We start from the raw sequence: 13,803 nt of genomic DNA on the forward strand, positions 1-13,803 counted from the left end.
GAAATTAATTACAACGGATTAACGTGGAAAACTGAAAAGGTTGCCTGATTTCTCTTTTGTCTTCCCCTCCCCCCTCAACCTCAAGCCTCTCTGAAAGTGTTTACTTGAAATCAGAATATGGAAAGTTTTTTGGGTTGAGTTTAAAAACCAAAGTCAGAATAATTTTCCTCGGTATGCAGAAGAACAGAAATGAGCTGTTTTCAGAAATGGTTTTTAAAGTTCATAATAAAGTTGAATAGTGACTGTAATGTTGATTTGCCTGATTTACACAAATATTTGTTTTTAGGAGAGGAAAATGGAGACTTAAAAAAATTTCTTCTGCCCTTCAAGTTCCTTCGAGCTGGACTAAAAATCAAAATGATGTGAGCAGATTAACAAGAAAATCAAATTTAGTTTCCTATGTACTATGTAGTTTCCTATGGGGAATCCACAGACGTGACATTCCCTTAACATGCAACTTGAGGCTTATTTGACTTCCAGAGCTAAGGAGAGGGGGAAGGGTCTGAAGATAGGAAGGGGGGGTGGGGGCGATTTCTAACCAGAAGGTGAGAGGAGATGTTTGGGAAACAAAGGTTGCCCTGTTATGGAGACAGTTCCTTAGATAAAGAGATCTCTGTTAATAGCTCTCTCCCTAGCGGAGGCTCTCCTTTCCAATGTAAATTTAGGCAGTTGAGTGGGAGGTAAAGCGCTTTTCCTGAATCTCCTGGGTTTTAATTGCTTTTAACTCAAAATAATCTTCATGTCAAACAGTCCATCTTGGGGCAGTCTGTCCTTGGCCCCTTCTCACGATACAACTCAGAGATGGGTGGAGGAATATATATTCACATTATACATATATATGTTTCCTGTGGACTGATATTAAGTCTAGGCTATTAACCTGAGGATTTAGAAAAAAATGATTTGTTCCCAGAATGGTTGAGCAATACTGAAAAACCCATTGAAAAACACTCTCCCCTCTTCATTAATTTGGAATTTGGGCCCTGGGGTATTACAAGAAATATTTTCCTTAGCCTTATCTATACTCAAAGGACTTGTCAAGCAAATTAATAATAAGATAGGATAAAAGGAGAATCTTTAAAATACTGAGGCAAAACACTTTAATGATCTAAGTGCTGAAGAATCCTTAGCTTTCCATACTGACAAAATAACTGACCATTACAAAAGATTTCTCCAGTTCTCTAAAGCATCTACCCTTAGAAATTGCTACCTTATTACATTCATTACTTTAATTTGTAAAAAATAAAAGTATAAAAAAAATCCTCCCAGAGGGGAAGTGTGTGGGGCATGTGTGAGTAGGTGATGGGGATTAAGGAGTGCACCAGTGAAGGGCACTGGGTGTTCTATGAGGGTTGAATCACTGCATTGAACACTTTAACAGAACACTTACGTTGACCATATTTGAATTAACATAAAAAACTAAAGAGAAAACCCTCCTCTCAATAGGAATTAATGGACTTACATTCGACCTTCTTTCTGCCTTTGGATTGTTTAATGAAATTCAACAGAGAGGTGCACTGAATGTACAAAATGGAAGGTTTTTCTAGAAGGAGGGTGGGGCAAGAGAGTTATTAGCAAAAGAAAAGGATTGTTTCAGATGAGGGTGCTTTTTGTGAGAGAAAAGTAAGGTTCCTTACCTTGCAGATTACTGCATCTTTCTTTGGCAGGTGAAGGGGACCCAGGTGGCTGACTCTTTAGTACCTATTGAAAAATTCCTGACTGACGGGTTAAGACCGTATTTCTTGGAGAGGTTGAAACCGCAATAAGATTATGTATTAAGTCCCAGTTTGGGAACTTGGTGTAAATGATACCTTTTGGGGCCTGTGTGTTTTTGTTTGTTTTTGTTTAACAGGGTAAAGAGATAAAAAGAAAAATATCTTAAGCAGGTATTATTTTTCCTGCCCAAAACAAGCAGGAGGCTGAAGAGCAGGAACAGTGGGCACCAGGGACCTCAGAAGGAGCAGCATGGGTGGCCTGGAGGGACAGAAGCCAGGCCTGAGAGGGTTCAGAAAGATGAAGCACCAATCTTTGTTTCCTAGAAATCTTAAGGCAAAAAGAGGAAAGGGTAGTAGCTCCATCAAAAAAGGTTTTCATTTGGGGCACCTGGGTAGCTCAGGTCATGGTCTCATGGTTCGTGAATTTCAGCCCCCCCATTGGGCTGTCTGCTGTCCGTGCAGTGCCCGTTTCAGATCCTCTGTCCCCTTCTCCCTCTGCCCCTGCCCAGCTCTTGCTCTCTCAAGGAAAAACAAAAACAAAAATGAAGACAAAACAAAACATTGAAAAAAAAGGTTTTCATTTGTTGTTTAATTTGGGAGAAATTTGACCATGTGTATAGCTTGAGAATGATTCAATAGAAAGGAAGGACTGAAAATGCTTGGAAGAGGGGCATCTGGGTGACTTAGCCGGTTAAGTGTCCAACTGTTGATTTCAGAGATTGAGCCTCACTTCAGACTTTATGCAGACAGTGAGGAGCCTGCTTAGGATTCTCTCCGCTCCCCCCTCCCCCCCACTTGCATGAGTGTGTGCTCTTTCGCTCTCTAAATAAATAAACTTAAAAACGCTTGGAAAAGAGCAAATGAGGAGACAGGAGGTAACGGACACTAAGGTAGGATGTGATTTAACACATAAGAATTAGTGTTAATTTTCTTTTAATGTTTATTTTTATTTTTGAGACAGAGACAGAGCATGAACGGGGGAGGGTCAGAGAGGGAGGGAGACAGAGAATCTGAAGCAGGCTCCAGGCTCTGAGCTGTCAGCACAGAGCCTGACGCGGGGCTCGAACTCACGCACCGGGATCATGACGTGAGCCGGAGTCGGACGCCCAACCGACTGAGCCACCCAGGCGCCCCGAATTAGTGTTAAAAAGGAAGGTGAGTGATTTTTATTTTAAGTTGGGAAACTCAAGGAAGGTCCATATAGGGTTAAAAGCAGGAGTTTGGTGTCCCAAAGCTGCCGTGCTCACCAAAATGAGAGTTAACTAAGAAAGAACACTCCAGAAAGCCAGATATCCAACAGAAGAGAGTGGCAGGGGGTGGGGGGTGCCAGAAGGACAGTGGTGCAGCAGCAGCCTGGAGGGATCCAGATTGGGGTCCTCTGGAAAGCTGTAGGAGAAAGAAAATTCTTGTGGAAAATGGAATCAATAGGTTATCTGATATGGTTGATATCTGGTAAAAAGAATTATGATAGTTCAGATGGACAAATGGAGAAAGATCAAGATTAGGTACACACAAATTCATGCAAGTAAAACATGACACTGAATACCTAATCCATGCAAGGTGCTGTTGTAAGTGGTTTAATGTGTATAGTTTTTAATATTTTTTTGTTTAGATTTTATTTTTAAGTAATTTCTACACCCAACGTGGGGCTTGAACTTACAACCCCAAGAACAAGTCACATGTTCTATAACTGATGCAGCCGGGTGCCCCTCCAGAGTCTCTACTCTTTAAAAAAAAAAATTTTTTTTTAAATCTTATTTATTTTTGAGAGAGAGAGACAGAGCATGAGCAGGGGAGGAACAGAGAGAGGAGACACAGAATCCAAAGCAGGCTCCAGGCTGTCAGCACAGAGCCCGACTCAGGGCTTGAATCCACAAACTGTGAGATCATGACCTGAGCCGAAGTTGGACGCTTAACCGACTGAGCCACCCAGGAGACCCTAGTGTCTCTACTCTCAACCATGAGAATATACTGTCTCTCCAGGTAAGGTGGATGGGATTGAAAAAAAAATTGACGAGAAAAAATGTTATCATTGTACAATTTTGTGGTTATGCAAAGAATATCTTTACCATTTATAATTACATAAACGTTGACTTTAATTTTATGAACACTGTGATATGATTAGGTCGGCAAGATGTCAGATGGAATGTTCAGTGGGTTAAGATTTCAGACTACATGGGGGTGCCTGGGTGGCTCAGTCGGTTAAGCGTCCGACTTCGGCTCAGGTCATGATCTCGCGGTTCGTGAGTTCAAGCCCCGCGTCGGGCTCTGTGCTGATGGCTCAGAGCCTGGAGCCTGTTTCGGATTCTGTGTCTCCCTCTCTCTCTGACCCTTCCCTGTTCATGCTCTGTCTCTCTCTGTCTCAAAAATAAATAAAGGTTAAGATTTCAGACTACATGAAACAAAAGATAATGTACAATAAATACAGTCAACAGATCGGTAAATAACAGCATAAGAATATTATTTGAAAATATGGAGGTAATAAGGGAAAACTGCTAAAATAATTGAAAGTGTTTGGCTCTGGAGAGGGGATTGAAAAGTAGGGTATGGAGAAGGGAGATGCTATTTTTCATTTTATGTTTTGTCATGTTTTTGACATTAAAAAAAAAAACAAAAAACAAAACCATTGTGCATATGTGAATTTAGCAGAAATAAAGGAGAATGCAATTACCAGGAAGAGTGGGGTAAGGGCAATACAGAGCTCTGATTATTTTTCGCTTGGGGTCCCAAATGTATAGCTCTTTGTTTCTAAATGAAGACTTTGTTATTTATTGTAATTGAAATCAATACAATTTCTGCTAGTAGTTTGAGGTCCCTAGAGAGTTTATAATGAAGATTAGAGAAATTTCTTCTTTTTTATTTAAAAACTAACAGAAGGGTTCCTGGGTGGCTCAGAGTGTCCCACTCTTGGTTTTGGCTCAGGTCATGATCTCACAGTTCCTGGGTTTGAACCCTACATTGTGCTCCTTGCTGACAGCTTGGGGGTCTGCTTGGGATTCTTTCTCCATCTCTCTTTGCCCCTCCCCTGCTCATGTTCTTTCTCTCTCTCTCTCTCTGTCTCTCTCTCACAATAAATAAATAAACTTAAAAAAATAAAATAAAAACTAACCAAATGCATCACTAGGTTGTTGTTTTTTTTTAAAGGTGAGAAAATTTTAGGGAGTTAGAGTAATTAATTTTATTTGCTTTTAAGCCATTATTGAACTGGACACTAAATTATAATGAAGGTTCATGGGTGTTTATGACTAGCTATTTTCTTTAATAATATGAGTATATACCACTGTTGTTTTTAGTTCAGTGAGTGTTTTTTTTTTTTTTAATGTCTATTTATTTTTGCGAAACAGAGAGAGAGAGAGCAGGGGAGGGGCAGGGAGAGAGAGAGAGATACAGAATCCGAAGCAGGCTCCAGGCTCTGAGCTGTCAGCACAGAGCCTCAGAACCTTGATATCATGACCAGAGCCAAAGTCAAGACACTTAACTGACTGAGCCACCCAGGCACCCTTAGTGAGTGGTGTTTCAAACTCAACATTGACTTCTACTTCCTAAAAAGGAAAAACCAAAAAGAGCACTTCAAATTAGGGAGGAGAAAAAAGCAAATTATAAGCTGGTTATTTATAATATTTCATATATACATATATAATTATATTGCATAAAAGGAGCTAATTCAGTTAATTTAAGAAAATTTTTATGGGGGAAATATTTCACATGGTGTGCCAAGAGCTAGTCTTATTAAAGAAGGTCTATTACTGCGTATTCCTGAAAAACCCAAATCAAAAGAGATGGACTGTAAAAGTATCTACATGTGAAGAACACCATGTACAACTGTCTTCCTTGAAAAAAGTCTTCAGAGTACTTAAAATAAAATTAAGGTGCCACTGTTTTATGTTATGTCTGCTGACATTACTTCTCTTCTTGTTAACTAACCACAGATGCAAAGGATGCTACCAACCAGCCCTTAAATAGTAACAGTACAGCCCTCAGAGCAAGGAAGGTGGTAAACCTCTACACAAGGCCACATGCCTTTGAAATCTTCCAGCAGGGATGGGGGAATCAGCTTGCACAGATTAGTTCTCAATATCCTTTAAACTTCTTTATTAATATCAGTCAGGGCTGCTATTCAGTCTGCTTAAGAAGGCCAGGCCCTGTTTGGCATGGTCTATAGGGGTGAGTTTATCTAATCCTTGGAGAGTGTATGTCATTCCTTCCTTCCTTCCTCCCTCCCTCCCTCCCTTCCTTCTTCCCTCCCTCCCTTCCTTCATGAGAGCAAGAGAGAGTGAGAGAGCAGAGTGATCTCGAGGGTGAGCGTGAGTTGGGGAAAGGCAGAGAGAGAGGAGAGAGAGAATCTTAAGCAGGCTCCATGCTCAACTCAGAACCTGCCACGGGGTTCAGGGCTCCATCCCATGACCCTGGGATACCTGAGCAAAAATCAAGAGACAGACACTCAATAAATTGAGCAACCCAGGCGCCCCTTGGAGGGGGCATTATTAGCCTTGTTTTGAAGATGATAAAACTGAGACTCACAGGTGGTCCAGCCAGTTCTAGGTAGAGTTAAAATTTGCAACTTCCTGACTCTGGAAGCTTGGGCTTCCACTATGCTTTTCTGTACCTTGTGGCAGGATTGACAAATCCCTGAGTTATTCTTTCATTAACTCCCCAGCAGGCTGGCAATGATAACAGTCACAGAACCCTCCCACATTAGAATTGATTTGGCAGAAAGGGCACAGGATTCAGGGTCAGGAGGCCTCATCCTGCTACCAGCTCCGCCTCTATCTATCCCAGCGGTCCCTGGTGAGGATCCTCTGCCTTCTTGAGCCTCAGCTACCCTAACTGGATAGGAGGCTTGTATCCCAGACAGCTCAAACGTACATAGATGTCACACCTCCCCTTTCCCAGAAGCTGTTTGGCTCTTCCCAGATGGACAAAAACTCTAGATGTCCAACTAATCTCCCCAGGTGAGAAATGGGGCCAAAGTGACCTCTGTTTGGGATGAGTTACAGGCCACCATGGAGCAGGTTGCTGCACTAGTCTGCTTCTATTTATGCTGTTTTAATTTTTTTTTCTGCTTTATTATTTCCAAATTTTAGTTAGAGCCACTTGTTACTTTCCATGGCTCTGAGTAGGGCCTGCTCCATTATTTTTCTTCCTCTAAACTCAGGTATTTGAGATTCTAGGAGATCCTGTGCAGCTCATTAAAAACTCAGTTCCCATTAGACTTTGTATTCTCCAGCTTCTATTCTTCGAGAGAAGACACTCACTCCTTGGCCAAAGGCTCTGTCTTGAAAGCGAGCCCATTTAAGGGCAGGCTTTGCATCAAGTGCTAGGGGATCAGACAAGTGGATTCCAGTCCCAATTTTGCTTCTTCAGCTTTGCTGTGAAACTTTGGGCAAGTTGTTTAACGTGTCTGGGCTTTAGTTGCCTCATTTGTAAAATGGGTACAGTAATGTTTATTTTAAAGTAAAAGGGCATGGGGCAAAGTTCATAGTAACAAACTCCTCTTCTTGAAGTGGCTGCGAGGAGAGCAGATTTCGGTACGGAGAAAAACTAGGAGTGCTCTGTCTTCTGCATGTAAAAAGCGATTATTGGGGACCCGTTTTTAAAGTAGGTCGGGTGAAAGGAGGCAGGGATGCAAACCAAGTCCCTGGGCGGGGATGGAGGCTGGAAAATAGATCAATATCCAGGGAAGGGAGGAAAGGGCTCTCACTATATCGCCCCCAGAGTGCCTGGCAGAACAGCCAGGTGCCCATAGATTCAAGGAAACTTGGGCAGAGGGGCTTTTCCCTAAAGTAGTTCAGTTTTCTTGACAAAGGAGGGAGGTAAGGGATTTCAGAAACAGGAATCCAGGGGGTGTCTTCGTTGGCGCGAGGCAGTCAACCCGCACTCGGTGGTCCCTACTGCGTCGGTTCGGTTCGGTTCGGTTCGGTGCAGGTCACTCAGCAACCGTTCAGTTAAGGATTTAAGCTTTACTGGAGCTAGCAACCAGCTCCTTGACTGGAGCTGGGGGTCAAAGGGGCGCTGCGCTCTCCTCAGGACCGAGCGCAGTCAGGCCGGCGCGGGAGCACGGGAGCGCCGGGCCCGCCCGACGGTGGGCGGACTTCGGAGCTCTCACTGCACCGGGAAGTGATGGCAGCCGCCCCGCCGCCTGACGCCAGCGGAAGTGCGAGCCCCGGGCGAGCCTGCTCCGCGGCGGACCGCCTGGGAGGGGGCGGGCACGGGGCGGAGCAAGGGCTGTCGTGGCTCGAGGGGGCGGGCGGGGTCTGCAGCGGCGGGGCGGGGTTTGGCGGCGGTTGTTTTCACCCTGGCGGCTGTGCCTGGCGCTTGGCTGGGGCAGATCGGCGTGGAGGCGTGAGCTGGTCCAGAAAGGGGTGATCGCGGCTGGAGGGAGCCAGGAGGGCCGGAGGGACGCGGGGAGCGGGCGAGCAAGCCCGTGGTCGTCAGCCGCCAGGATGTCAGCGCAGTGCTGTGCGGGCCAGGTGAGCTGGGGGAGCGTGCGGCGGGGTGGGGGGTGGGGGGAGGTGGATCGGGCTACGGGGTGGGGAGCCCAGGCACCTACGGCTTCCCTGGGTGCAAGTCCCAGATCCACATCTTCGGCTGAAAGTGAGGCGGGTGGTGGGTCGCCCGGGACTGACACTGCGCAGTCTAAGTGAGTGAGTGCCTCGGGCCCGAGCGCGGCGCTCAGCCGTCGGGGAAGCCCTGTGCCGCGCGCGAGCTGGAAGGCACTCGGGGAAGCCCAAGAGGAGACCCTGAGGTCTTCCTGTCCGGTCTTAGGGACTTCGCTTAGGGCGGGGCAGGCAGGGCTCGGGTGAAGGATCCCGACTGGTCCTGGAGAGTGTCGCCGACCCCTCAAGGCAAGGGTGTGTGGGGTTGAGCCCCGTAGCCCACCAGGTTCTGCTTACCTGATGAGTCCAGAAAAATACGTACGTTTGGGCAACGTCTCCTTTCTCATGCGGTGAACAAAACTCGGGTCATATGGCGCAGGCAGTTTGCCCTTGGCATCTTGCAAGCCTAGAGCATTGGCTCTGTGTCTTCCAGAACGTCTCGAAACCTTGTTTCCAAAGTATGGTTCTCAGGGCCGCGCGCAGGGAAGACTAACCCAGCCCTGCTTCCTGAGTTTCCCGACGCAACCCTCGCTGCACGCTACCTGCTGCCTGGGCAGAGCTCGAGCCTTCCCGTCCCTTCTTTCAACTGAACTTGCCAGTTACCCTCATATAATATCTTAAAATATATTTGTCTACTTTGGATAGGCGACTCCTACTGGTTAGTAGCGCATCTGGGCAGAATTAGTAGGTTTTAACTCTTTAATGCTAATTTCACGCCTTCCTGCCTAGTAAGAAAAAACGAAGTAAGCAAAGCCTTCCGGATGTCGAACTCCCTCTTGCCTATCCTCCCTATTCTGTAGAGCATTTCTGCACATAATTTTAATGGGGTGTTTTTGTTTGTTTGTTTTCAAATGAATGTAACTCCGGGGGCATTCAGGTACGGGGATATTCTTGCTTCCGAATCCAGTCAACCTCATGGCAGTCAAAGCCTGCCGGTAAGTGATGCAGGGGTTAAACTGTGAGTTTTCGTTACTGGCCGATTATTCCGGCAGATAATACGCCCTCTTTCGAGTGGCCGTGTGACGCTGAGAGGTCTAATACTGTACCTGACATGCATTCGCGTTGTTCTTCCTGGAGATGAGGAAACTATTTTTAACTCGAGGTGTAATGCCTTGCCTTGAGTCCGGCAAGGAGAGAGAGGATGCTTACCCCCTTACCAGGGCTTCTGAGACCAATGTGGACTGGAAAAGCTATTTTCTGAATGTTCACAATCTCAAAACTTTGCACATCTTTCATTGTTTCCAGTTGCTTTCCAATTTGATGCCACACTTTCCATTATTTAGTAATTATAGATATTTAGGAGCATCTGTCCTCCCCTATTCCCTTGAAAGGCCCTTGAGGCCTTCTGTGACTCCAAACAGCTAATTTAGGGCTTTGAAAATGATTACCAGTACTGAAGTGGGTCTTGTAAAAGAATTATTGGTATGGTTGATATTTTGGCAGGATTGAAGGACTCGTTTCTAAAATCCCCCTCTCAGGACTTTGGAAAGAACCAAATCCTGGCCATTCATCACAGGAAAGTTAACTTCTGCTTTCTCTGGACTGCTTGAGGCAACACTGTGGTGGGTCTCAACACAGTGAGGGGGTGATGACACTATGATTTCCTACGAATGAGGCTGTTAGGTGTCCATTAAAAGGACTCAGCATATTGTAATTAAGTCTACCTACCTATTTATTTAAATTAATTAACTGTGTTATTTAGTTTATCTTTTATTCTACCAAGCTTTTGTTTAATTTGAGCACCTACAAACTTTTTACTCACAGCATTTCTGATACCAAATGTGTGGGGTTTTTCCCCCCTCATACCAACCGGTTTCCCAACTCCCTGGACACCAATTGGACATAAAACAATTCAATTCAATTATGACACCACCTGGATTTAGTGTCCCACAAGTTAAGGGCTTAGTTGGGTAAGACTGCCCCTAGCCCTGAATTTCAGAAGCCAGTCACAGGTCTCCTTGGCCTCCCATACCAGGGAGAAAGAAATAATCATATTTCTGGCTATCTCACGATATCATAACATCTGTTTTGTTCCAGGAGCTAGAGATAGGGCAGTGAGCCAGACAAAATCATCTCTGCCCTCAGGGGTCCATTTATTTGTGGGTGGGGGTATTCCGCAAACCATGTAAACAATGAAACAGTAAGTGCTAGTGCTGGAACAAGACCTGGTGGCAGAGTGCCTTTGGGTGGGACCGAAGGGAGTCCAGGGGGGCTGGAGTATCATCAGTGAGGCCGGTGAGGTAGAGAGGCAGGCAGGTCCCGATGCTGCCAGGGACTGTCAGCTGCCTTTGGAGTTTGGGTTTTGTTCTTGTTTCAGTGAGAACTGTGGTTTGATTTACACTTTGATCACTTCGGGAGCTGTGAAGACTCAGCCATATTAGGGACTGGAGTGGAGGTAGGGAGAGCAGTCAGAGCTGTTCCTTCAGTGAGTATTTTTTAACTGCCCGTTCTGTGTGCAAGCAGGCTGCAGCAGTGAACAAACATGCCTCCTGATGGAGCTTAAATCTTGGTGATCTGCTGTTGCTATAGCCCGAGGAGGAGAGAGTGCGGTACCTTAATGTAGGCTGTTGTGCTTACAGTGGGATGTTGCTGGCTTCTGGGCAAATTTTAGAGGTAGAGCTGCACTTTTGTGTGGATTAGAAATAGGGTGTGGGAATAAGAACGATTCTGTATTTGGCTCCAGCAACTGGATTGATGATGGTGCCATTTATGAGGTGAGATAGGAGGCTTAAAGGGAGGAGGAGGACATTAGGGAAGGAAGAGCCATAGTTGTCTTTTGGCTTTGTTACATTTGAGATGCCTATTATAAATATTTGTTTGTTTATTTATTATTTATTTATTTATGTATTTATTTATTTATTTTGAGAGAGAGAGAGAGGGCAAGCATGTGCACATGTGCAGGGGAAGGGCAGAGAGAGACAGACAGACAGAATCCGAAGCAGTGTTTGCACTGTCAGCACAGAGCCTGATGTGGGGCTCGATCTCGTGAACCATGAGATCATGACGCCAGCCGAGGTTGGACACTTATATGACTGAGCCACCCAGGTGCCCTGAGAAGCCTATTATTATAAATTAAATGGAAAGGGTAAGTCACCAGTTGGATGTTTAAGTTGGGAGAAGTGTGAGGCTGGAGATAGAAATTTTGTGGGCTTTAACTGAGGACCATCAGGAACAATGTGTAACTCAGAAAAGAGCCTGGGCTATGGACTCACGTCTGGGTTTGAATTGGGAAATCTGAACAACAAGGGCGGTGTGAATGTGCACGTGTTACCTACCCTCTATTAACCTCAGTTTTCCTCAGCTGTAGAATGGGTGTAATAATACTTCCTGGGGTTATGAGGATTATATGTGATCTAGACATAAAGTCTCAAAGTACATGATTTAGCACACAGTAAGGAATCCCAAAACTCTTAGTTTGTTAGTGGCCCGTACCCACCTGCACCTCACCTCTAGTTCATCTTATTTTTGCCCTAACTCTGCTATACAGTTAGATTTTGCTCATGCTGTTGCTAATGGATGCTAATGTAAGGAGAGATTACAAGAGAGAGTGGTCACTCAACACTTTCAGCCACTCAGCACTGTCGTGGTAGGTCCCTGAGGACTGGATGATGAACAAAGAAATTCCTTGCTCTCCTGGAACTTAAGGGCTAGTTAGGGGTGGAGGTGTGGGGGAAACTTGCTACAGAAAATGACACTATACACCGTCAGGTGAAATGAGATGTGTAAGTGAAAAATCCAGGGGTGTGTGGATGCCTCAGTTAAGCATCCGACTTTGGCTCAGGTCATGATCTCACGGTTCGTGAGTCTGAGCCCCACATCGGGCTCTCTGCTGTCAGTGCAGAGCCTGCTTCACATCCTATGTCTCCCTTTCCCCCACACGCGCGACGCTCTCAAAGATAAAAATAAAACATTAACAAATTTTTTTTAATTTTTAAAAAATTAAAAAAAAGAAAAAAAAGTCCAGACAATGCTTTCAAGGCAATTGGAGAATAAAGCTTGGCAGGGTTTATGCCAGGCAAGTATAAACATTAATGATAGTAAAAGCAATAGCTGAAGTTTTAATTTCATGTCTACCATGTGCTACCTGTTTTTACCTACATTATGTCATATATTTTTCACAGCAACCTTCAGGGGCAATTAATGTTCTAATTGGACTTCTTTTGCAGGGGAGGGAGCTGAAATACAGAGAAATAAATAATTAACTTGACTGATGTTACCTGGTAGTGGAGCCAGGCCTTGAACACTGGCCCACCTGACTCAAGTTGGGGCTCTTAACTGCAAGACTGACATTCCTCATTATTCTTGCTCTGTATAAATAATGAGTAACTGTTGCTTATTATGGTTGCCTATAAAGGACCAAAGGCAGTTGAATACACAGCTATTGGGCTGTTTTGATAGATATTGCTAGCTGCCAGTCGTGGGTGGATAAGGTCTAGCTTCTTCCAGACCAGATTTTGCTGTTCTAGCCAGCACCTGAAACAGGCCCCAACCTCCTTTTTTTAGAGCATTTACCAAAGAGGGCTTACAGTTGTGCATTCTTCCTGTCCCTTTGAGATGTGTAAGTATTCCCTACAGCTCAGAGCTTTTCCAGACTGGAACTGAAAGGCAAAAGACAGCTGGGTCATCCCAGGGATGTAGCCTTAGGCTGCCAGAGGCCATGTTAGAGTTTGGTCAAGTTCCTTCATGCAAGGGTTTGTGAAGAGTGGCTTTGTGTTGAGATTTCTTGTAATTTCCACCGTTTCTCACTATTAACAGTGGTTAACAAAACCTGGGTTCCTCAGAGTTAGAGGTAACCAAAGCCCACACAGGAGACTCTTAGACTGTGGCCTCTGAGGAAGTGTGAACTGGAATGGGTCTTCCTCATCAGGGCATCTGATCACCTCCAGATTGTAGCTGAAAACACACACAAACACGCACACACACACACACACAGAGTCCATGAAGACTTCCACAAAAAATAAATAAGCTCAAGAAGCATTTCCTTAGTAATGATCTTCCCTGAGCTTTGAGAGTTCTCTCTGAATGTGCACTTAGATTTGTCCACACCACCTAGTACTTGGTCATCTGATGCACAGGACTTGTTTCCTGGTTACTGCATGTATGAGTTTCCTCTCTACCTCTAGACAGAGTACCTGTCATGAACTAGGTGATCCCCCTGTTGAGTGCTTTTTGATGGAAAACTCTCCCTATAGCTCTTTGTTAATAGTGATTGGAAATATTAGGTCCTCATTACATCACATGATGCTTCCTCCCTTTGGAAGACATCCAGGCACACATTCTGTTCATGACTGACGTGCTTTTGAATGAATTGGGGGTATTTGTGAGACTCAAAGGGAAAAACATCACACTTACCAACCAGAGAACCATATTCTGATATTTTATAGTCCAGTCACCCATATTTAGTATATGTGATTTTACTTAGCAAAATTAAGGTTATACTGTAGGTGCTGTGCTGTATTTGGTCCTACTCTTTGTGAAATATTGGGTGATTGAGG

General features: G+C 44.8%; 1 protein-coding gene across 1 annotated transcript in view; it reads left to right on the forward strand.

Moving 5' to 3' along the window:
* The first annotated feature begins 7,734 nt into the window (after positions 1-7,734).
* SERINC5 (serine incorporator 5) overlaps positions 7,735-13,803 on the forward strand; it is a 102,981-nt gene continuing 96,912 nt past the window's right edge. The window contains exon 1 of the mRNA XM_078448520.2: positions 7,735-8,182. Coding sequence (XP_078304646.1) covers positions 8,156-8,182 — 27 coding nt within the window. The 5' untranslated portion in view covers positions 7,735-8,155. The remainder of the gene's footprint in view (positions 8,183-13,803) is intronic.

This window comes from Panthera onca, chromosome A1, assembly GCF_046562875.1.
Source record: "Panthera onca isolate mPanOnc1 chromosome A1, mPanOnc1 haplotype 2, whole genome shotgun sequence".
Classification (NCBI taxonomy): Eukaryota; Metazoa; Chordata; class Mammalia; order Carnivora; family Felidae; genus Panthera; species Panthera onca.